This window comes from Natrix helvetica, assembly GCF_964273705.1.
Source record: "Natrix helvetica genome assembly, chromosome: 10".
NCBI lineage: Eukaryota > Metazoa > Chordata > Lepidosauria > Squamata > Natricidae > Natrix > Natrix helvetica.
Window position 1 is genome coordinate 11905409 of NC_138561.1, and position 25130 is coordinate 11930538.

Here is a 25130-nt window from a genome sequence, read left to right on the forward strand (position 1 = left end):
TACAAAACCAGGTATTATGGCTTGTAAACCATAGATTTGCTGCTTAATGTGATATAATGTATACACCTAGCTAGTTAAGGCTAACTCAACAATCTATAGTTAGGCTAACTGTGACTACATCTAGTATGTGAACCTAACTATGAAGGTTGTAGGATGTTAACCAATGTATTATTATATTCTGTGTCAAAATGTTTGGAAACAGAACAGCAGAATGATATTTAATATAGTTTCTCTCTTCCTCTCGGACATACATAAACTTTTCCTATTTTAGATTTTATTTCTTTCCTTCACAGTGGTATGCCTTTATGCCCCTGATTCCTTTATTTAATAATGAGATCAGGCCTAGCCATTTTGTGTTTCTCCCATGTTCTCTTCATTTGGTTGTAAGATTTTGAGAACATGTTTCCCTGAACATTTTGAGGTATCCTTCACATAAGAGCTGGCAGACCTTCATTGGGATGTAGTCAGCATGTATCTTAAGTGGTGAAAAAGAGCTGCCTATAAATAATGCAGCCTATGAATGTTGCTTCCATTTCTGCCCAGTTATGTGATATGATGTGACAAAAGAGCTAAGCGCATGAAAAAGGGGCCATGAATAGAGAGTAGGGTGCAGAAACATTGTGCTAATGAATGTCTTAGGTTCTTGTCAATGCAACATTCTGGAAGGAATTAAAAACCTTTTATTTTTCTTTCCTGCTACTCTCCCATTGCTGGAAAATAATGTCCTTTCTTGCTTGATGTCCGCTTCTTTTTATTAGAATGAGCAATTGGAAGCCAAATTCTGAAAGATTTCAGCTTAGGATGATGCAAAATGTTTAGCCATGTATTTCACTTTGACAAAAGTGAAGTCCTTCTTGAAATTAGAATGATTCTTATTTGGAATTAACTAAGAAAATGCGAACAGAAGACCACTAGTTAAACATTTTTTTTTTAAAAAAAAAGACAAATTCGTGGAGAATAGACTAATAGTATTATTAGTAATTTGAATTTTAAGCATTGTTAATACTATTCAGTGAGGTCCCAGGTTGAAGTAATGTTTCTCAAGACATTTTAATGAGGTATTTCCCCCCTAGAATTCCAAAGGTTTCCATTTTTCTTGTTCCTTTAGAAAAATAAAAATGATAATTGGTTGATTGAATTTACAACATTTTTCATCCTCTCCTGATAAGAACCATACTTCCTTACATATAGTAGTTCTCAACCTACAACTGGTCATTTTTCAAGAATTCAACCCTCTCAAAAGCTACTTCTGATGCTGATTTGAAGTTCTGACAGCTTACAGTCTTCGTGATTATATAAGGAAGAGTAAAAAATAATCCTAATTTAATGAATACGATTTCTGTAATCAACAACGATAAAATGGTTCATCAGCCTGTTTTCTTATTGGAGGTGAAATCCTCTGTATTATATATATATATATATATATATATATATATATATATATATATATATATATATATATATATGTGTGTGTGTGTGTGTGTGTGTGTGTGTGTGTGTGTGTGTGTGTGTGTGTGTGTGTGTGTGTGTGTGTGTGTGTGTGTGTGTGTGTGTGTGTGTGTGTGTGTGTGTGTGTGTGTGTGTGTGTGTGTGTGTGTGTGTATGTATGTATGTTGTAATTGTACTGATAAACAGTAAAAATAAAAATATGGTTTTCTGCCTGCATGGTCTTTGTGATAAGCCGAAGGACAGAAAGAGGGAGTAGTGACCTTCCTCCCATATTTAGTCATACCAGGGGTTGTAACATAAATACATACATACATACATACATACATACATACATATATATATGTTTTCTGAGGTTTTCGCGGGTATCGTGAAGATACTTCCAATTCTACGCGGGAGAAAACCCGAACAACCAAAGACATACATACATACATACATACATACATACATACATACATACATACATACATACATATATATATATATATATATATATAGTATTTGTACTGAAAAATAAATAAAGGGAGACTAGTATAGATCTATTTCGAGCTAATTAGCTCTCATCAGCTAGCCATACCCTTACTGGGATTTGAACCTGGGCTGTATTACATATTAGGCAGGAGTCTTAGCCACTAAGCCACAGGCTCGCCTCCTTATCAGTTGAGCCAGGGAAATAGGTATGTATTTGTGTTACAACCCCTGGTATATATATATATATATTTGCTATTATCTCAATAATATTCCTAATTGAGATATAGATGAAGAAAAATCTATGGTTTTATTGTTTGCTGAAAGGGCAGAAACCTTTTTGATCCAACAACAATCTAGGGTACTGTAGGATTGAACCGAAAAACCTTCCTAGTGTCTCAAAGTACCTTCCAATTCAATACAGATGTTACCAGTATTTCTTTAAATGCAAGAACTTACCTAACACATTAAACAAGTCCACAAAAACTTAACCCAGATGTGCTAATTCAAAATATTGCTATAGTACATTTTATTTTTTTTAAATCCCCTTTTTCATGTTTAAGAAGCAGAGCAATAGTAAAAAAGAATCTTTTATTTCAAAGTCTGCTTCGTATATTGAAGCACATATTAAAGCAACAGTACAATGTTCATAAAATATAAGTGTGATGTAACATTTCTTACATGTCAGAATACTGATATTTGTATGTATACTAAAAATAAGAACTTTAAAATTGTACAAATAGATACATTTAAAAATGACATAGAAATAGGGCTTCTCCCACTGCAACAAGACAGAGTTTTATATCTGGCACGTATTAGATTAAGATGAAAGTATAAGCAAAAAGATTTACAAGAGTCAGCAGAAACAAGTTGGATGCTTAAGAGACATTATAATTGTACATTGTCCTGTACATATATCATATGTGTTTAAGCTGGCTGGATATTATATGTTTCAAGTTTAAAAATGCACTACGTAGGGAGTGTCCATAGTTTAAGGCGAAATTACAGCTCAGAACTGTTATTGTTTTTGTTTTTTTTTCTAATTTGTGGAAGCTTCTTTGACATAAAAGATTTAACTGTTCAGAGTACATAAAAAGACTGCCCCTCGGTTCTAAGATGGCATTTAGAATTTCCTTTCACTTAAATCTGTTTTAGTCATTATTTTTTTTATAAGAGATCATTTCCCCCTTCTAGCAAAGTTGAGACCAGGGGTGAAATTCAGCAGCTTCCGGTAGCAGAAATTTTAAGCAGTTTGGAGAACCGGCAAATACTACCTCTGGCTGGCCCCAGAGTGGGGTGGGAATGGAGATTTTGCAATATCCTTCCCCCAGGAGTAGGAAGGGAATGGGGATTTGCAGTATCCTTCCCCTGCCACGCCCACCAAGCCACACCCACAGACCTTGGTGTTAAATATTTGAATTTCACCACTGGTTGAGACCCAACTTCCATCTTAGCCTTTTTCCCCCCCATGAAAAGGTACTTCACAGTATTTCCTGTCCGTTTTTTCTTCATCAAAGGACCCCCTCCCCGTCAAACCTAAATGCTGAATATGAACTTTTCTTCACTTTTTGTTTAAAAAATACCTGCTTACATTTCCTCTGAATTTTTTTTTTCATTATTATTTTTTTTAGCACATTAGACACAGTTCTTTAAGGCCAAATTGAGAACTTCATTGTTAAGAGTCATCTTCAAAAGTGTCTTTGGAGCCGTATAAATCTGCTAGTTTCTTAAAACGAGGTCCCCAGTTTTGTAGATAGTCATAGTCTAGATCAGAATCTGTGGTTGCCGATTCTAATGAGCTCAACGAACCAGCTATTGATCCTCTCCCTTCATAGCCATAGATCTGGATGGAATCGTAAGGAGGGGCCGTGGGGTCATTATCTGCTTCTTGTATTCTTGTGTTGATAAAATCATCCACGTCAACGCTGTTGGGAGCAGGCCGAAGCCCCGGTCGGGGCATATACTGGTACTCTGGCTTGATGTCTTTGCGAGGAATAAATCCATTGATACCATCTGGATTTTGCAAAGTCGCGATGTCAAAAGCTTCAGTGTCTTCTTCCCCGCCACCTTCATCATCGTAAGTGATGATGTTCTCCCGTACGTCTTCTTCTTCAAAAACAATGAGAGGCTCTTTCTTTTGTCGTTTTAGGGTGACAAAGAGCACAACGATCACTGAGGAAAGAGAAGATTGTTTTTTAAAAAAAAAAAAAATACCCAGCAATGATTCATGCAAAAGTCCTCTATCTGAAAATAAAGTGTAAGCTATATTGAATTGAGTAAGAAGGCGCTGTAATGAAATGGAATAGGGGGGGAAAAAACAGAAAACTATGTTTGTGGAAGTATCCCTAGCACCCTTTGTTACCTGTTGCATGCACAGCACTCAAAGACCACCATCAGTGTCAGGACTGGTGAGCTGAACTGTTTTTTAGCTCAGCTGAGGCGCAGCAAACTGCTCTGCCACGTGAATCAGCTGAGCTAAAATACAAAGGAATATAGGACAGGGAACGACTGGGGCGGGAGAGTGGGGCCAGCCAGAGGCGGTATTTGCTGGTTCTCTGAACTACCATATTTTTGGAGTATAAGACGCACCAGAGTATAAGACACAGCAAGGTTTTGAAGAGGCAAATTAAAAAAAAAAGATTTTGCACTCTGCAAACCTCCCAAAAAAGGCCCGTTTTTTTTAAAGGGCATGAATAGCCCTTAGGAGGCTTGTAAAGTGCTCCGGAGGGGGGGGGGGGCAAAAATGAGCAAAAAAACGGCCCATTTTTTTGTCAAAAAAAGGACATGGATAGCCTTTAGGAGGTGTATAGAGTGCTCCTGAGGGCTCGGGGGACGGACGGACCATTGTTTGCTCATTTCTGCCCTCCCCAGCCCCCAGGAGCTCTCTGAAAGCCTTCTAAAAGTTATGCATGGTCACTTTGGTGAAGGGGCGGGTTTAGGGAGGCAAAAAATGTTGTATTCAGTGTATAAGATGCACCCAGATTTTCAGCCTCTTTTTTGAGGAAAAAGGTGCGTCTTACGCTTCGAAAAATACGGTACTCAAAATTTCTGCTACCGGTCCACCAGAACCAGTCTGAACCGTATATTGTAGTGTGATATCTCAGATACAATGAGCCTTTGTATGAAAGTGGCAGAAAAGAGTGGTGGTCCCACAGATGAAAAAGAATAGTCTCCACAAAATTGTTAAAGGATATCTTCAACAATAGCAAAAAAAAAAAAAAGAATCTCAACTCATGTCTCATTATCCCACATTTACTTGTTTGGTTGAGACAGGAAAACTCACTTTAGGGGTTTCAGGAAAAAAAAAGAGGGCAATTCTCACTGCTCCCCCTCCCCCCACCACTAAATTAACTGACAGAATATTAGATTTCAGGGCTGTATCTAGAATAAATTACAACCTGTATTTTGGAACTTCTCTTTTCAAAAGGAAGGTGTGGATTGAGAGAGAACCTGGATGTCACTTGAAGTGGTATAGGATGGGAGCCTTCAAACTTGGCAACTTTAAGACTTGTAAACTTCAACTCCCAGCATTCCCCATCCAGCATGGATGACTGAGAAACTCTGGGAGTTGAAATCCACAAATGTTAAAAGATGCCAAGTTTGGAGACTCTTGGTGTAGGATAATGTTGCAGATAGTTTGGGAGACTCTTAGCTTCTCCCAATGGAAAAAAAAGGAGTATTAGAAAATTGCTATTGTTCTTGGATCATAGTCAAAAGAGGGGAGAATAGTCAAGGTAAAGTGTTTGGGAGGGAGAACTTAAAATGCCCTTACCTAACAATATCACAATGCAAGCAAGGATTGCTATTAAAGCTCCAGTGCTTAATCCAGCATTGAGGATGTAGGCTTCTTGGTTGCAGGAGATCACACCACCATTACCATCACAACTGCAAACTCGAATAGGAAGCGGTTTGGTACTGCTTTTTGGAGGGTTTCCACCGTCGCTTATCACAATATCCAGAGCATACTGATCTTGCATTTGTCTGCTGAAGCTTGTGCGTTTTGCATAAACACTTGCAGAGTTATCTGTTTTTAAAAAAAAGAATAGCATCATTTGCCTTTCAATATTAAAGCCTTTCCCCCAAAAATGGAATTGCCAGCCTTCCTACATCTACTCAACTGGTTTGCCCCTTTCTCCTGAACACACATGTTCTTTTCAGAATGACATTGTCTGAAGGTACGATTAATCCATATATTGTCCTGCTTTGCAAAAATACCGTCAATGAACTCCTCAATGAAAGGAGTGTTTTTGTAATGTGGTAGCCTTATGAGGTGATCCAGTCAAAAAAAACCAATCCAGAATTACGAGTTCAACCTTAATTTACATTCTTGTTCCATTTGTGGTTGTAAGTTGAGAATTACTCATAAAGCAAATGTTCTCTGTCTTAGATATGTGGATTCCTTCCTTCCTTCCACCCATCCATCTTTCAACCCGCAGTGATCAGAATTCCATGAAATATATATTCTATGTTTTGCAAACTCAACTCTTATTTTGCCCATCTATTCCTTTTTACACATGTTCAGCATGTATTATTTTTACTACACAAACATACAATAGAAAGTCCATTTTATATCAGCCAAAAAAAATTTAAAAAATGAAAAGAAAATTTCACAAGCATTTCACAAGATTAGCACACATTGTAATCTTTTGATACTTTGAAAACCATGAACTCACATAAGAGATGACAAATTAGTGAGATTTCAGGCCGTTAAAAATGATGGTGGTCTGAAGAAGCTTTCTTCATGGTCCTTGCCATAAAGGAAATGACCACAAAGCATTTTGGGGCAATTTCAGGCATTCTTTTTGTGTTAAGTAGTGTTTCCTTACAGCAGGGGTCTCCAAACTTGGCAACTAAGACTTGTGGACTTCAACTCCCTCAGCCAGCCAAAATTGCCAAGTTCTACATAGAACATAGATGTTTCACTCTTGCTCAACTTTTAAAAGTTTTTGGAGACTGGGTTATTCTGGAGGGTCTTTTGGAACAGAAGACCCCTTTGTGTGCTTCATGTCTTTAGTTTTCTTTTTGTTGCTGCTTATTATTTTTGGATTTCTATTGAATTTGGAAGCCTGAAGTCCATTAAATTGTAGCAAGACTTTTTTTTAAAGAATCAGTCAATCCATCTCATACGATGTCAAGTTCAGGATATTATTTTATTTCATTTGCTTTGCTTATTCAGTTGGATATATTCAGATAGTGCCTATAATTTGGAAGCAGACTAGCATGGAAGTTGAAAAAAGGGGAGGGGGGGAATCTGGAAGATGGTTATAACAAATTACTTCCATACTATGGCCAAGAAAACACCATCAGTAGGTTCATGTTTGTGCCAAAAGTGACGCTTACTTCAAATGAGACTTCACTTTATGATAAATAGTAGAAAATGATAAAGGCTTATATGCTCCTTCTCAATAGAACTAAAAACCTAGACAAATTTAGTTGCCAACATTTTCTTCCACTATATTTCCTGGGTATTGTTTTTGGAAGATATTTTGCTGTTTAAGCACATGAAAAAAATGGCAGATATTCAGACATAATGTCACCAGGCAGACCTCCAAAAACGCCAGGCCAAAAACTAAATTTAGCTCAGTGCAGAAATTTCTAACGCTATCATTTCCTAGGACTTTACTTACTGTTTTAAACTTAGGTGAGCAAGCCAAACCCTACTGTATATTTTTCTATCCCGGGTCTGCGATTATAATTAGATGCAATAATTTTATAGTACCGGGCTAGTATTAAATATGTTCATATTCTCTGTCTGAAAGGATTCTTCTAAGACTATATGTCTATTTGTGTGTGTTAAACTGGCCACTTTAGGAACAAGCTGTCATTAAAGTAACACAAGGCTATAATCCTAAATGCTTTTATCTGGAAGTCCCATGGAGCTCGGTAGGAGCTACTTCTAGGTAAATATAATTGACACTGTGTGGTCTGTCTTGCAAAGTGTTTTAAGCTCCAAAGCACAGGAGGGACTAATCGCTACCTGATCCAGCTGAAACTTTGTACCAATGGAGTTTCCTGGATGCAAAGTAGCTACCCTTGTGCACCAAGAGATTTTATTACAGCAAGCAGGTAACTCTGAGGACCAAATTCCTCTGAAGTACAATCTGCAAAAGGACACTTGAAAGTGACTGGCTAGCATCAAAAATTGTATATACCTGTCATGTCATTCTCATCCCCCTCCCCATTCCTACTCTAAACTTCAGATGATACCTTCTCTTTCTCTTCCATGCAGCAGGCAGGAAAGTGATAGTAGAGTCACTTGTGTAGACTTTTTGTGTGGAAACTTGTGTAGAACTGCCCACCAAGAACTGTGGGCAGTTCAATTAAGGAGCCCAGGTAATACTGCAATGAAATCTGAACCCCTGCTGACCTTACTGAGATGATTTTCCTGCTCCAGGTCTAACTGTCTGCAGAATAAAAACCATCACACATAGTTACATATGCACTGGCTTCTATGTGAACTAGGATTCTGCGCTATGAAAGATTCAACTTATACAGAATAGAATACAGAATAACAGAGTTGGAAGGGACTTGGAAGATCTACTACAGATCTTCAAGTATTCTAGAGAAGTACTCTATATTCTGCTCAAGCAAGAGACCCTATAGCCGTGATGGCAAACCTATGGCATGCATGCCACAGGTGACACATGGAGCATATTTGCCGGCATGACAACCTTCAGCTCTGGTGTGCATGTGTGCACCGGCCAGCTGATTTATGGCCTTTCAGAGGGCCAGGGGAAGCCATTTTCACTCTCCCCAGGCTTCAGGAAAGCCTCCAGAGCCTGGGGAGGGCAAATCCCGCCCCCACACATGGGGTAGCCATGCACACATGCATGGGTGAGTGGGCATGCATGACAGCATGTGATAGCACGCACGGACACAATTTTGGCACACCTTTAGAAAAAAGGTTAGCCATCACTGCCCTATATCATAAAATCCTAGATAGATATTTTTCAGCATCATTTTTTTTCTTACTTTAAGGTAAAAAAGAAATAATGCCCTGAAAAGAGCATGAGAAATATCCCAAGAGAAGTGTTTGCATTATAGTAGCATTAGAGCTCTCTTTAGATGGAAGCAATGTATAACTATTACCACACATAGGGTTTTGATAAATAAAACTGGAAACTTGATGTATGATTGGCAGTGACATATAGTCCAGTATTAGCTAAAGAATGAAAATGACTGATGCATAATCAGTTTATTATCTGAACCACTGAACTATCAGGTCAGAAAAAATCACATTTAAAAGAGACGTCTGCGTAGCATCTTTTTATGGAGCGCTTGGTGGAGGTTTGTATCTTCTCTTTTCCTTCCTGTCGTTTTATTGGATATGTCCATGCCCAGATGGATAGGGAAATATCCTAAACTATTCAACAAAATAAAGCTTGAATATATAATTTCACTGTATCTATTCTACTGATAAAATGGTACCTTGGGGTACTCATCATGAATTGGTTCCAGGAGTTGTGATGATACTAAACAATTTTTTCTGATAATGAATAATGTAGGTAACAATCACAAGTTCAACTTGTGCATTGTGTACCAAACAAACACTGAGTACTGGAATAAAATTTTCACGTCAAAATGTGTTGAGTACCAAATTAGATGAGTTTCAAAAGAGTTGAGGCACTACTGTACTTGGGGAATTTTATTCTGCTTTTTAGTTCTTCTATTGTTATTTCCAAAAACAAACAATGCATTATTTTATCAGGATAAGATGAGCAACAATGCCAAGGCACATTTTCAGATATATTTTTTATCTCCTCTCCCTCCCTCTGCTTAACTTCAGGCTTTCTGATATCAAACATTGAATTCTAATGTATATTTCCAAATTCAATCAACAATTTACAACTGTTTTAGCATTTTTGAACCCACACCATTCTGCAGCAACTTGATTGATTTGACTCAGAATCTGTTGATGCTGAAGGGAGAAAACAATGAAAATATTCATTTCATATAGCTGAAAATTTAAAAAAAAGACTTCAAGACTTCTTTGTATATTGGTTGTTGTTATTTCTATTTATTGTGCTTTAGACCTGCAAACCTTTATTTCCTTATATTTTGTTTTTCTCAGAACGATCTGGAAAACTACTTTTGGTTGTTTTATTGTCACTGAAATATTCATTTGTGTGTGTGTGTGTGTGTGTGTGTGTGTGAGAGAGAGAGAGAGAGTTTTGGATGGAAGAAGACAGAGTGAACCAAGGAAAGGTCATCGTAAATAGTTATATTTACTAGCTGCTAAACTAGAGGAGAAATACAATTCTTCGGACCAGAGCTAATATCATTGATGGTAATCATGCAGAAAGCAGAAAAGTAGCAAAGAATTTGAAGGTCAGTAAAACAGGAGCTTCAATAGCCTAGAACATATACCTCATTTTTTTTAATTCACAAAAGAAGGCAGCTTGATTACATTTAAGGTCTGATTCACACAATGATATAATCTTGTTAAAGAGTGGTCATTACCGATTTCTTCTAAGGATTAACAATTCTATTTGAATGGGTAGGCAGCAGTGTTGATAAAAGAGAATTTAGAAATGTCTTTCAAAAAGAAAATTTCAGAAAATTATATGAGTAGCATTTTGGCAATTACTTATTTAATTGATGGTCAAGAAATGTGAAGGAATGTCAGATGTATCACTATAATAATAATCTCCAGTCTTCCTGACTTCCACACTTTCCACAACTCCCTGGAATTTTCAGTAGCAGTAATAAAGAGGAATCTAACCATTGGGAAGTTGTTGGAAATCATCTCCTTCCCCTGGAGAAATTTCAAAAAGGTATTCCCTCAAAAAAATGTTTGTCCAGAAATGTGGTAGAGAATTTTCAAAGACTATTAGAACTCAGCCCTAATTATATGTGATTTCCTATAACCAATTTTCAGATATAACCTACAGATAGAATACAGAAGTTCTAGATTCACAAAAGTCACACAACGTTGTTGCATTGATCCCATCAATTAAAAATAAACCAGGCAGCCTGATAGATAGTACAGTGACTCTATCGTTGATTATCTTCCACTGATTGGAACTATCTTCCAATCAATGAAAAAGTAAAAATGTTTAATGGTTTGTTACAGAAATGATAGATACCATTGGACCAATAGGATGGATAAGCAGTGAAAGAAATTAGAAAGATATTAGGGTTTCCTTTAGTGAAAATCTTCAAGCATCTCTACCACTTCTGATAATATTGGAAAATTATCATTACAAACTATTTGTAAATCCCATGTTTACGCATTTAATTTCATTCCTTATATTTTTGTCTTTAGTTATACCTTCAGTGTATCTACATCTGTATTATCTGTCTCCATATATTTATCCGTCTCGAAAGTGTTCAATTAAAATTATATACTAAAGAAAACTATGCTCAAGTAAGAGACAGGATAGTCATGCTTTAGGTAAATATATTTAGAGATACTGTAGCTCTGGAATTCCTTTTGTGAGGCAAAACATTGGAATAGATAACTTAAAAAGTCCTCTGCTTTAAAAGCCCTCCAGCTCTATGGTTTCTATGAATTGTGCTACTAAATAATTTAGGTTGCGTGGCAACAGATCAACATAAGGAGCTGACCTACTTTTTTTCCCTATGAATTCCTGGAAGTTTTTTTTCCAAAAGAAAATTCTAGTAGGCAAATTACTCATGTTTTCATTTTATGAGGAAAACTCTAACACAAAATCAGAAGACATCTGGAAGAATTTCCAACTGATTTTATGTTAAAGCATAAAGTTTCATGAGCTGCAGCTCAGTTCATCATTTTCCATGAGCTCTAGAGACCAAATTAGCAGTGCTTTGAATATTTTATGACATTTTCAATAAGCACTCAATCAGAAATTAAATGTCTATCGAAATTCTCAGTCAGCCATGTCATGGTTGTGTCAACAATGCTTTTTTTGAAAAGGAAACTAGACTTTTTTTTTTCTTAGGGATTTCACACCCAGGAAGCTTCATCAGTTCTGACTGGCAGCAGGGTGGTGGTGGTGGAAGGATTAGTTGATTACAATAACTAATATTCCGTCAAAACTGATGAAGCTTCTTGGATGTGAAATATGTTCTTCCTCAAGGAATAATCTATCTATCTATCTATTATCTATCTATCTATCTATCTATCTATCTATCTATCTATCTATCTATCTATCTATCTATCTATTATCTATCTATCTATCTATCTATCTATCTATCTATCATCTATCTATTTATCTTCTGCTACCTATATATCCATTTTCTCTCTCCCTCCATATATCTACTTACCTATCTATATCTCTTTCCCTGTATCTCTCTCTCCAATCTATACATCTATCCATTCTCTCTCCATCCATATCTATCTATCTATCTATCTATCTATCTATCTATCTATCTATCTATCTATCTATCTATCTATCTATCCACCCATCCATCCATCCATCCCTCCATCCATCCATCTATCTATCTATCTATCCATCCCTCCATCCATCTATCATCTATCATCTATCTATTTACATCTCTATCTATCTATCATCTATCTATCCATCCATCCATCCATCCATCTTTATCAAAGCTACCCCTTTGTTATATGTACCATTTGCAGTTTCTTAATTGGCAACTGGGATGGGATTGGCTGTTGAATCTGAAGCTATTGCTAGCTGAAAGTGAAATGCTTTAAATTCAAACCTTTGATCGCTGAAAAGTCCAGGAAACCCATGCAAGGTTGGTTGGTTATTTATCTGATTCAGTGTAAAACATCCTCCCATAACACTCAGGAAGAATGTTCAGATTGCTTCTGACAAATTAGGGCCATCTATTTGATTCAATTGGTTAATGTGATGATTTGAATCAATTTGGAAATGCTAACCAATAGAAGCTTTGATCCAAAGTATTGAATAGGGTGGATTTGATTCCTGGTATACTTTAAAAAAATCTTCCGATATAATTCAGGGATTGTGTCGGAATTGTGCATCTGATTCAGAAATTCCCTTTGGTTTGAACAGTTTATTGAACTGACTATGAACCTCATCCCTGAATGGGACTTTAGCATAACCTTACTGATTGTTACACAGCAATTGAGAGTTGCACAATCCATTCATTGAAATTCTAGTAGATGCCTGAAGCCAAATGTGTGCTAGAGAGAGGCTAAATGGAAATGAAGTGCATTGATTAGATCTCTGATACCCTACTAATAGTAGACAAATCAGGATTTTACATTAAAATTGTCTTTGTCTTATACTCTTGGTTTCTCAGATTGGGATAGTGCTAGATTTAGATTGTTGTACTTGCATAGTAGATACTTGATTTGAAAGACGGCCTTCCTAACACTTCCCAACAATATTTCAAGGGAAATAAAAGTTTACTATAAAGATTTTTTGCAAACATTAAATCAAGTAAAAAGACTGAGGTTTCATGTTTAATGTGGGATAAACACGTTAAAAGGCTTTTTAAAAAAAAACTTATTTTGAGCCAAATGGAAACATAAAACATAATTCACCATGTGTTTCTAGTTTTTGCCTTCAAACCGCAAACTCTTCTAAGGTTGCAGAATAAATACTGCTGGATCAATGTAGCAATTGTTCACTGCTATACTTTCAGACTAAGTGCCTATCTTGCATCTAGTGTCAACAGGGAGTATGTGCTATCAATCAAACGTGAGCAAGAAAGAGAATCAAGAACATACCTGACATCCTCAAATGGTGACCAGTAATTACTTTAAATAGAATAATTTTGGCTCAAATAGAACCATTGTTTCTGTAATGGATTGGGGGAGCCTCTGGAATACATTTTATAATGCACGGGGCCTCTAGGAATGCTGTGGGTTTGAGGGTGAGGTCTATCACTATCCATGATCTTTAGGGGGGGGGGCAGCTTTGAAAAAAATAGTATTTGGAAGCTAACTGGTTCAAAATGCATTTGAAAAACAGCCAAAGAGTTCATCATTGAGCTCTGGCTTAATTTAAAAAAAACATTACTTTTCCCTTTTAGCCCTTAAGTTTTTGGGAACCAGCAGCTCCTCTGCTGCAAAGCTATACCCACATGTTTGGGAGAACGCCACACTGAATCAAATGGAACTTATTTTGACTTGGCATGCAGAGGGTTGTATGAATTGCAGAGTACTGTGATGAAATATTCCTCCATTTCAAATGAGTTTCCATTTATGAAGGAGAACAATGATTTAAGATGAATTGGGAAGGGGGGAGAGTTCTATTTCTAATCTGTGATGGATCATTTTAGAAACCTAGCAAGAGTATAGCCAATATTTCTTCTTTTTTTCTTTTTTATAAAACTCCTAAAGTACATTTGCAGTAAAGTGAATCTATCTATCATCTATTTATCTGATCTACCTACCTACCTATCATCCATCCATCCATCCATCCATCCATCCATCCATCCATCCATCCATCCATCCATCCATCCATCTATCTATCTATCTATCTATCTATCTATCTATCTATCTATCTATCTATCTATCTATCCTGTTTCCCTGAAAATAAGACCTCCCGGATAATAAGCCCTCCTCAAAAATATTGCAATACAGCAGCAGCCATGAAGTACCACACTCACTGTCTCCTGCACATCAAAAATAATAAGACCTCCCCAAAAATAAGGCCAAGTGCTTATTTTGAGGGTCAAAAGAAAATAAGACCCTGTCTTATTTTTGGGAAAACACAGTATCTATCTATCTATCTATCTATCTATCTATCTATCTATCTATCTATCTATCTATCTATCATCTATCTATCTATCTATCTATCTATCTATCTATCTATCTATCTATCATCTATCTATCATCTATCTATCATCTATCTATCTATCTATCTATCTATCTATCTATCTATCTATCTATCTATCTATCTATCTATCTATCTATCTATCTATCACCCACCCACCCACCCACCCACCCATCTTAGCCACTGAGCCACCTACACTATTAGTTCACAAATGTGAGAGAGAATGCATGCATGTTTGTTCCACTCACACGCACCATGTCTGTGCATGCTCACTGCCTTATGTGCATGAGCAGTACTCACACATTCCACACGACAGGTGGGCAGAACCTCCCAAAGCCACCGCTACTGGTTCACCCGAACCAGAGAGAGAACAGGCTGAATACCACTTCTGACTAGCACTAAGGACCCCTCATTTTGACCCATTTGACTCATTTCTCAACCTTGGCAAGCTCAAGATATGTGGCCTTCAACTCCCAGATGAAATGATCAAGAAGAATTCTGCTAGTGAAAGAAACAACCAGAGCAATTGTTATGGGTCTTTTTTACTTGCATTTTACACATTCTATGCATTTTTGTGAAGCTCTCTCCCCAGTCATTGCTGCAGAAAATCACTCATGGCTAATGAGGAGAAGAAGAAAAAACTACTGCGAGAATAATTAGTTTCTTCCCATCCTATATAATGAATAGAAGTACAAACCTCGGTTATCTCTGAGAGTGAAATTGGGCTTCTGCATCATTTCAGGTGTCAAATGGAAGATGAATCTTGGGCCATTGGCTGTATCGTCTTTGTCCTCTCCGAAAATTGTAATTATTGGCTGGAAAGAAAGACACTTATCAGTATGCAGTCCCTTTGAAATCTCTCTTTCCCTCCCTGCCTCAACTTTTAGACTTTTCATGTCTAAATAAACCCCCTAGCTTTAACCTTAAACTGTCTACTGTTGACTTCATCCCATTTCTAAAAGATCAGTAGGGGCATGCATAAGCGCACCAGTGTGCCTACGGTCCCCATCCTACTTTCCCTTTATGTGTACCCATTTCTTGTATTCTTATTCATGTTTATTCCTATTCCTGTTATCTTGTACATGAGTGACAAACTAACTAACTAACTAAATAATGTTGGGGATCTGCTTTGTAGAATAAACTTTCAACCAAAGTCCCTTTTAAATTGCTTGTGTTTTAGGATAAGAAGGTAGCACCATTAGTGTTTAAGGGAACATAGAAGCAGTCCTCAACTTACGACCATAACTGAGCCCAAAATTTCTTTTCCCAATTGACACATTTGTTAAGTGAGTTTTGCCCCATTTAACGACATTTCTTGCCACTGTTGTTAAGCCAAATTACACTGTGTTAATTGCTTCTCGTTGACTTTACACGTCAAAAGCTTGCAAGAGGTGGATCACATGAGACTGAGACACTACAACCGTCATAAATATGAGTCAGTTGCCAAGCACCTGAATTCTGATCCTGTGACCATGAGGATGTTGCAATGGTTGAAAAAGAGCCAGCAATCACTTTTTTCAATGACGCTGTAACTTCCAATGGTCGGTTACCAAACTGTTATAAGCCAAGGACTATCTATTGTAATGATGGTCTTCCCACTGCCACTGTCAATCAGTAAGACAGATTTACTAGAGATGCTCATCATTACATTTATTTCTTTAAGGCCAGCAGAAATCCCTGCTTTTCCTGCTTCTCCATTTTTGTAGGCGCTGCCCAGAGAAATCAAAACGGTCAGCCTTGAAGAAGAAAAGAGAAAGTGGACATACTTACCTTATTTGTTTGGGGTTTTTCACATAGAAAAGCTTCAAATGGCTCTTTAAATGTGGGGGCATTATCGTTTAGGTCAAGAACTTTAATTGCTACTGGAACTTTGGCTTCCTGATGCCGGTTATCTGCAATAGTTGTTGAGAAGGAAAACATAATAGCATAAAGCACAAAGTTGTCTTGTCTGTGTTGGTTCTTGCTTTCTACCTCAAATGTCTCACAAAGGGACTTTCTTGACCTACTCAACTTTCTTTTGTTGTCCTCTGGGAGCAATAACTCAGATACCCAGATTGTCATAACACCCTTAACTGAGTATATGGGTTAGCATGGCTTATGCAAACTGCACCAACCACACACCCCCCGGTCTGCTTTGGACTAAGATATCTCTCTAGTTAATGGTATTGTCCGAATGATTTGAGCAGATAGTAAAGGATTAGACTCTCTTCTCAGAGGCAGAGGAAAAACTCCTAGAAAGGCTCTCTAGAAAGTAGGCATCCCTGCAAACCTTGTGGATATTTGGGTGTTTGCCCCCATGGTTGTATAGGAAATGAACAGAATGAATTCCATCCATTTCTGCCAAAATCAAAACAAAACAGGAAATGGGAGGAGAGAGGAGAAGAAACAGGGAAGAAGAGGGGAGAGGAAAGGAGAAGAGAATTCATGCACTATCAGGGCCAACTGCCCAACAGATGAAATATTTGGTACATCTGTATAACATAAACACAACCAGGAGCTTTTTCAGTATTAGTAGAAGATTAGTAAAATGCTATCAGAATTAATGAGTTCCATCATCAGATCCTATCATTAATAAATCATGTAAGTTGGATATTTTTAAAAAAATCTCTGCTCATTAATATTTCAAGATTGGCATGATTTCTAGTTTGGCAAGGTCAGAAAAAAGCAGCATGAAATCAGTCTAGTCTATTACCATAACAGGTGACAGGTAGAAGCTCTAATGACCACTCAAAATTAGGAAGCCTCAATCCCATTGTAATTAGTGATCAGAAGCAAAAGGCACAAAGATTAAGCACTGATTTCAGATATGAATCAAATGTCCTTTCTATGTTGGGAAACTGCCTGGGTTCTTTCTTAATGCCTTACATACAGTAGTTCTTACAATACTCTCATCCATCAGATACCTACATCCTGGATCTCTAGCTACACAACAGTGGTGGGAATTATTTATTTTTACTACTGGTTCTGTGGGCATGGCATGGTGGGCATGGCAGGGGAAGGATATTATAAAATCTCCATTCCCTCCCCACTCCAGGGGAAGGTTACTGCAAAATTCCCACTGTCAGAGGCCTTCAGGAACTTCTTCTGCATCAAGCAAGGCTTTCCTGAAGGCCTCTGCAACCGATAACGAGAGCTCTGGATTGATCCAGAGCCCTGTTATCAGCTTCAGAGGTCTTCAGGAAAACTTTGCCAGTGTGTGAGGCCTGGCTGCAACTTTCCGAAAGTAAGTAATAGGGCAGCTCCACCCCCACATCCCCCCTAGCTTAATTTTTACCTGTGCACCCTGGAATTAGGGCTTATTTGGGGAGCAGGCCTTATATTGGGTGCATGTGTAAAAATCAAGCTAGGACTTACTTTCTGGGTAGGTTGTATTTTTCAGGGAAACAGGGTAATGCTCAGAATCAGTCTGGGTTTCACTGAATGATGTACTGCTGAATATACAGACAGTCCTTGACTTACAAACCATTTTCCAACAGCCCTGGAAAAAATGATTCATAAGCATTTTTCACACTTATGACCATTGCAGCATCCCTATGGTCACATCATGAAAATTCAGGTGCTTGGCAACTGGTTCATATTTATGACTGTTACAGTGTCCTGGGGTCATTTTTTGACCTTCCGACAAGCAACGTCAATGGGGAAGCCAGATTCATTTTGCAACTGCATTACTCACTTAACAGCTACAGGGATCCACTTAACAACTGTGGCAAGAAAGATTGTAAAATGGGGCAAACCCTAACTATCTCACTTAGCAACAGAAATTTGGGCTTGATTGTGGTCATAAGTCAAGGACTATATGTATTCATATAGGTAGACAGGCTTAGCAGCATTCTACCTTTGCATTTCATGTTACAAGCCAACCAAGGGCACCATCTCAGGTCCAATGAGAAATCTCATCCAAAATGAAAGTGACCATAGGTTAAATATCAGTCCCAAAGATATTGAGATCCTAGCACCTTTCATGTCTTCAAAAAAGGAGTGTGTAGTGCATAACACTTACGAACTTCTGATGCTAACACAGAAATATTGTGCCAGGCTATTTCTTCCCTATCCAGGTTTTTTGTGGTTGTAATTGAGCCATCTTCTGGACTGATGCTGAAGTATCTGTCGAGGTCAGTGTGACGATCAATTGAATATCTAAAAGGGGATGCAAATGAAGTCATTAGAAGAGAATTGTTCATTGTCTTCAGTTCATTTCATGTCTCCCAAACAGTGTAGCACAGATTAGCTTGGTGGGAACATGCTTAGCAAGATGAAAATATTAATTAGAATGACTGGATCACTTCTAAATGGAAACGGGTTGCTATTTCTTAGTAGCATGGCATAACAACCCATCAGTAAAGTGCAATATGTATCTTCTTTCTCATTGGTTTTGGTAGTAGGAACTATTTATTAAGGTAAGGCTATTCAACTATTCAGTGGGTGTTGATATTTTATTTGGATCGCAGACAAGCAAAGGTCTTTATACAGAATAAATATGTGATTCCTTTCTGTTCATGTTAGAACTCTGCATGATATCAAGTTGTAAGTTGCAGCAGGAACTATGGAACAAGTACTTTTCTTCAGCAGTTCATCTAATATGTGAACATAGAATGGCAAAGTCACAATTTAAAACCTTGATCTCTCAACTGTGTAAGGGCTCCATTTATCTATCTATCTTCTTCAGATAGATGATAGATGATAGATAGATAGATAGATAGATAGATAGATAGATAGATAGATAGATAGATAGATAGATAGAGATATGTTTGTGTATGTATATGTGTGTGTGTGTGTGTATACACACACACACACACACACTTAAAGCAACTTCAACCAAACTTGGTACACAGATAACTTACTCTCTGCAAACAAATACTGTGGGGGTAAGACACCCCTAAAACCCCTCAGTGTGTGTGTTCTGTTAAAATACAGCCTGTTGTGCCATGAAATGGCTTCTACTGTGCAGCTCAGTGGAATTGCCATGGTAATGGCTTCACAGTACTCCACAAGGGGGAAAATCCAACATTAGAAACTACGTTTGGCCTGGCCATTTCCCACCTATAAATAAACACCTGGGCAACGGCAGCTAATCGGCTAATTTGCCAATAAAAGTAGTGTCTTATGCAGTGTTCCCTCTACGTGCCTCACACATTGGTGCCACTAGGTTGTATGTTTTCATGTCACATATTCTATAATTGTTTGTCCCAAATGGAAGCAAGGGAGTCCATGATGTGACAATGGCCCTGGAAGTTATAATTCATGTTGTAGTATTTGGGAAACAACCTGATGCCGAGATCTTGTTTTCATCAGTTATTCTGTTCATCCACGATCTGCTTCTTCTGACATTTTTGAAGTGCAGTTCTAGCATTGTTCACACTGACTATGCTGGAGCTGCTGAGAGTTATAATTCAATGTCACAATTGCCCTACCCTTCTGTGTGACTTAATTGTCAGCTGCCTTATTATATCTCTTTCAAAAGCGCTTATTCAGAATTTATTTTAATATTTTTCAAATGTCATTTTAAAATAGTTGGTATCACTTTAACACTGCTAATATTAAAAACTGATTTAATAATTATATATTTCTAAAAGCAGATGGTTTATTGCAATGGTGCTAGCTTATTGGCTGCAAATGCACCATCCTATTATGGAGTTAGAGGGGTGCGATGGCTCAGTGATTAAAGACGCTGAGTTTATCAACAGAAAGCTGATAGCCTGGGAGTGAGAACTGAGTGCAATCCAATGGAGTGAGCGCCCATTCCTTGCCCCAGCTCCTGCCTACTTAGCAGTTCGAAAACATGCAAATGTGAGTCAATAGGTATCACTTTGGTGGGAATGTACCAGCATTCTGTGTGCCTTCAGCATATAGAGGCCCCATGAACACAAAAAACATCTTCAGACAACACTGGCTCCCTTGGCTAAGAAACTGCCAGAATATTCATGACTGGCAGAGACATGGCAACAAGGTCAGCCAATGAATAGGGCTTAGTAACAAGTTCAGCCAATGGGAGCTGAAACAGCTTGGAGCCTGGGCTTGGTTTAGCCCTGCAGCTGTGAGTGCTGTGCTGAGAATTAAAACTGAAACTAGTTCTGTCTGTATTAAGCTCTGAACTCTGAACTGAAACTGATCTCTCATCTCACTGTGTTTTGCCTGTAACTACTATCATATTGGAGAATCCAATATTGATATTGTACATTTTTACTCCTGTGTTATTATGTATATAAAGAAGTTAATTAATCCTGCTGAATCAGTTATCTGTGTACATCCAGATTATTATTACATTGCAAGTGTTTAAGTTATTATTGATAGGATTTCAGCATTTTCTATTTTACGCCATTGTTGCCTGTTATAAGCATACCTTATAGGGCTGTTTTTAGCATCAGGGTCTTTGGCATGTACCCGTCCAACTGGAGCCCCCGGCCCTGCGTTCTCTTCCACTTCAAGGATGTAAAACGGTGCTAAAAACATGGGGGCCTCATCAGCATCCTCAACACTAATCTTCACAGTCACAGTATCCTTGAATGGTCCATTGCTGATGAATTTGGGGTCAATGTATATGTTGGCTGCCTCTACCTTCAAGTTGTAGGTTCTTTTGGTTTCATAGTCAACTTGCTGGGGTTAAGAAAAAAAGGAGGAAACACAAGGTATTATTCCAAAGATGTTTCTACAAACAACAGCAACAAAAAGATAAACCTCCTTTGAATTCATTTCAATCATTACTGCTTTCATGTATCCATCCATGAGGGTTTTTTGGTCAACATTATATTGATAACTTACCATTGCTTTCTCTCAGGATAATTTTTGATTCCCCAGTTTGGCCTCCATCTTAAGGTTTTCTGATATTCTCCCACAAAGTACTAACCAGAACCTCTCCTGCATAGTTCCCAGCTAGATAAAGTTAGCCAGATGTTGCTAGAGGCTGAAAAGAAATCCATTTCACTTTTGCACTTAACTCCCATGCACATATACCGTATTTTTTGGAATATAAGATGCACCCTTTTCCCTCAAAAAAGAATCTGAAAATCTGGGTGCATCTTATACACTGAATAAAGCATTTTTGGCTTCCTGAAACCCTGCCCCCTTCACCAAAATGGCTGTGCATAGCCTTTAGGAGGCTTCCAGAGTGCTCCTGGAGGCTGGGGAGGGCAGAAATGAGTGAAAAATGGGCTGTTTCCTGCTCGTTTATGCCTACCCTAGCCCCCAGGAGCACTCTATAAGCCAACTAAAGGCTATGCATGCCCTTTTTTTGACATAAAATGGGTCCATTTCCATGAAAAACAGGCTGTTTTGGGGAGGTCTGCAGAGTGCAAAACCTTTTTTTATTTGCCTCTTCAAAATCTTGGTACGTCTTATACTCTGGTGCGTATTATACTCCGAAAAATATGGTAATTCCTATATTTATTTAAAATATTGTTTTAAAATATGAAAATCATTTTAGATTCTTTGAGAACATAGTATCTTCCCTACTTTGCTTTTGGGCATGAGAAAGTGAGAAATAAATTTAGGGTCATCTCTGTTTGAGGTAATATGGTAGGTCAGATCATAACACCTTTAGAATCAGGCATGTTTATAAGGTAAACTGGAACTGAAATGATTCCTTCACTGGCCAATATTCAAAAATGTATAATGGAATAAAATGAACTTTAGGGACGTGTGATATGATCATTTCTGCAATCTCCAAGATCCTGCCTGTAACCTTAAGAGTAAATAAAGTCTTAAGATTATAGATAAAAATCTGTATGGACACTACTGTTAATTAAACCATGGTAATATTACCCAATTTTTGATATTATTCAAGGCACAAGTACCACGAGGGGAGTTATAATCTGGATGCCCATGTTTAATAATGCCTGGTCTAAAGGCTCCCAAGTCCTAGAGCTATTACTGATAGTATTGCTGTTATAGTAAAACAGGGAGCTATATTCTATAACAGTTTGCAGATTCTGATATCTAGTTGTTCCTGTCTGGGCTCAATTCTAATTAAAATATATTTTTAGATATAAAATTGAGTATTTCACATCTTACTTTTCCATGCATACATATACCGTACATAAGTATCTAATGTGCACAATTATTGTGTTTTATTCTGACCTGCCCAGGTCTAAATAGATTTGTTAGCATATAAATTTAATAATGACAAAGCAACCAGCCACCTAAATACATCTTGAGAATTATGGATGAACATATACTAGCTGCAGAATGGATACCTATAAGAGATTTCCAAAGCGCTGCCTGTAAAAAAAAAAATATGCCACCTTTTTCATCTGCAACACAAGGCAGAAAACATACCAATACATTTTTCTTCTCCTGATTTCCCCACAACCATTACCCTGTGAAGTAAGTTGGGTTGAAGAAAAGTAACTGACTCAAAGCCATTTTTTTCATGCCTAAAGTGGGACTAGAATTCAGTCTCCTGGTTTCTTAGCACTACATTAAACCCTACATCAAATTGTCTCTCTTTAATTTTACGTCTTTAACCCATTTTCGCAAACTAATGAAAATACCACCCAAAAAAATACTCAAAAACATGACTCAGAGGGGAGGGGAAGGAAGATGAAACAGATAACAGAAAAGCAATAAATAGAGGCAACATAAGACCCAAGATAAAATCTGCAACACAATCTAATTAAGATTCAGATTCATCTAGACATCCTGGACCACATGGTTCCTATTCGTAACCTCAAAATAGTTTTGGAGGTACTTCTAGGAATTGCATAATTGATTTTAGAACTTAAATGGCATCCTCTCTGCTATAGTTAGGTTGCTATAAAGCCCTAATTGAATACTATAGGATGGGGGTGTCAAACTTGTGGCTTCACCTTGTCGTGACTTTTTTACCCTTTCACTTAAATGGTGGGCGTGGCCAGCACATGACACATCTGGCCTGTGGCCACGAGTTTGACAACCCTGCTATAGAACAACCCCCCCCCCAAAAAAAAATAGAAACACTGATTAGTAGAGTCCTTGGTGCTCTCTGAGCTTCGTTGTTGTCTTGCAGACATTTCATTACTCAGTTAGGTAACATCACTGATTACTGGTGTTACTTAGTTGGATAATGAAACATCTTCAAGAAAATAGCAAAGCTAAGAAAACACAGAGGACTCCACCATTCAACCCTGAACTGCCAATATTATTTTCTATTCTATTGTTAAACATTAATCAGTTCTGAAATGTTGACAAAGTCATTGGTTTTAAAGCAGCTGAGCACAGCTGCTTCCATAGAAATTTTGCATTCAATGTTTAGCTTGATGACTTTGGCTTGTATAACGGAAGAAAAAATATTTCAGAATAGCGAGCTCACACCAAAAAGGGACTTTAGTTGACCTGCGTGAAGGAAACATAGCACTGACCAACCCATGCTTGCTTTAGTTCCCCTTTCCTCCCCCCCCTCCCTTCTTTTCTTTCTTTTAATCAACAGAGACTGCATTCAGAAGGAATCCTGACAGCCCAAATTAAGATTTCCTCCGGAAAAAGCATTGCAGACACAAAAGAAATCCCTTGTAATTTTCACATTATCTGAAAATTCACACTGTCTTGCCAACTTGAAAATAAATGCTTCATTATAAGGAAGACAATCCCTTTCATTTATTTCCAAGTTAATGTGCCACATGCTTTGAAGAGGGAACAGTGTTGATTTCTCAAGAGGAGATCAGTAAAAGAATAATGTACTTTTCTTCACTTTAAAATGATATTAAGGAGCTTCTATGCACCAGTGCTTTATTTTTATAATTCTTTCCTTTCATTCTGGCTCCAAGCCTTAAGAGATAAGAGTAAAATAGGATACTGGAAGTTAATCATAGCTTCATAAACAAATTATCCCAAACTACTTTTGCTCTCTTTGAGTGATAATCTATGGCTATTATATGTTCCATGAGGCATGGAAAGAAAATGAAGTATATATTATCCATTGAGGAATGAAAGGAATGCATTTCTTACCTTCTTGAGCTTCACAACCCCTTCCTGAGTCTCATAATCTGTTGTGATTTCAAACATTTCTATACCGTCACCATCAATGATGTTGTAAGTTACTAAACCATTTTCTCCAATGTCTGGATCTTTGGCTTTTACTCTTCCAGCTTCCTCGCCAGGAACGGCAGCTTCTGATATTGACATCTGATAAACACCTAGGTAAAATGGGACTCATCAGTAAATGAGCGACACTGTTAATTCCTTTAGGAATATTTATTTTATTGACTCCATCAAGATATGTAAAAAGTATTGGAGGAAACAGAGGGAACATGGACATTCCAGAGATTTTAAATCAGATTCAGGCAGCAATTCACCCATTGAAACGGCTCTTGGCACTTAGTGTTTTGCCCCATCACACTTTGTTTTTGGTAGGTTTAATTAAAAAGCAGAGAAATGCTTATTTGGCAGGCTATAAGGCAAAGCTCTACCCTGAGTCATTATGGACTTGGGTGGTCTTATACTTTTTTTTAAAAAAAAAACCCACTCAGACGTCTTGTATGGAGACTCTGTAATGGAAATTCTTGCTTTTCCACTTACTTTTTTTTCCTCCAGCTTTTTTTTTTCTCTACAGAA

General features: G+C 37.6%; 1 protein-coding gene across 1 annotated transcript in view; it reads right to left on the reverse strand.

Moving 5' to 3' along the window:
• Window positions 1–2488: 2488 nt before the first annotated feature.
• CDH11 (cadherin 11) overlaps window positions 2489–25130 on the reverse strand; it is a 120678-nt gene continuing 98036 nt past the window's right edge. The window contains exons 7-13 of the mRNA XM_081963432.1: window positions 24525–24712; window positions 20947–21200; window positions 18607–18743; window positions 16377–16498; window positions 15304–15421; window positions 5687–5938; window positions 2489–4086 (exon numbers count right to left, since the gene is read on the reverse strand). Of these exons, the coding sequence (XP_081819558.1) occupies window positions 3590–4086; window positions 5687–5938; window positions 15304–15421; window positions 16377–16498; window positions 18607–18743; window positions 20947–21200; window positions 24525–24712 (1568 nt within the window). The 3' untranslated portion in view covers window positions 2489–3589. The remainder of the gene's footprint in view (window positions 4087–5686; window positions 5939–15303; window positions 15422–16376; window positions 16499–18606; window positions 18744–20946; window positions 21201–24524; window positions 24713–25130) is intronic.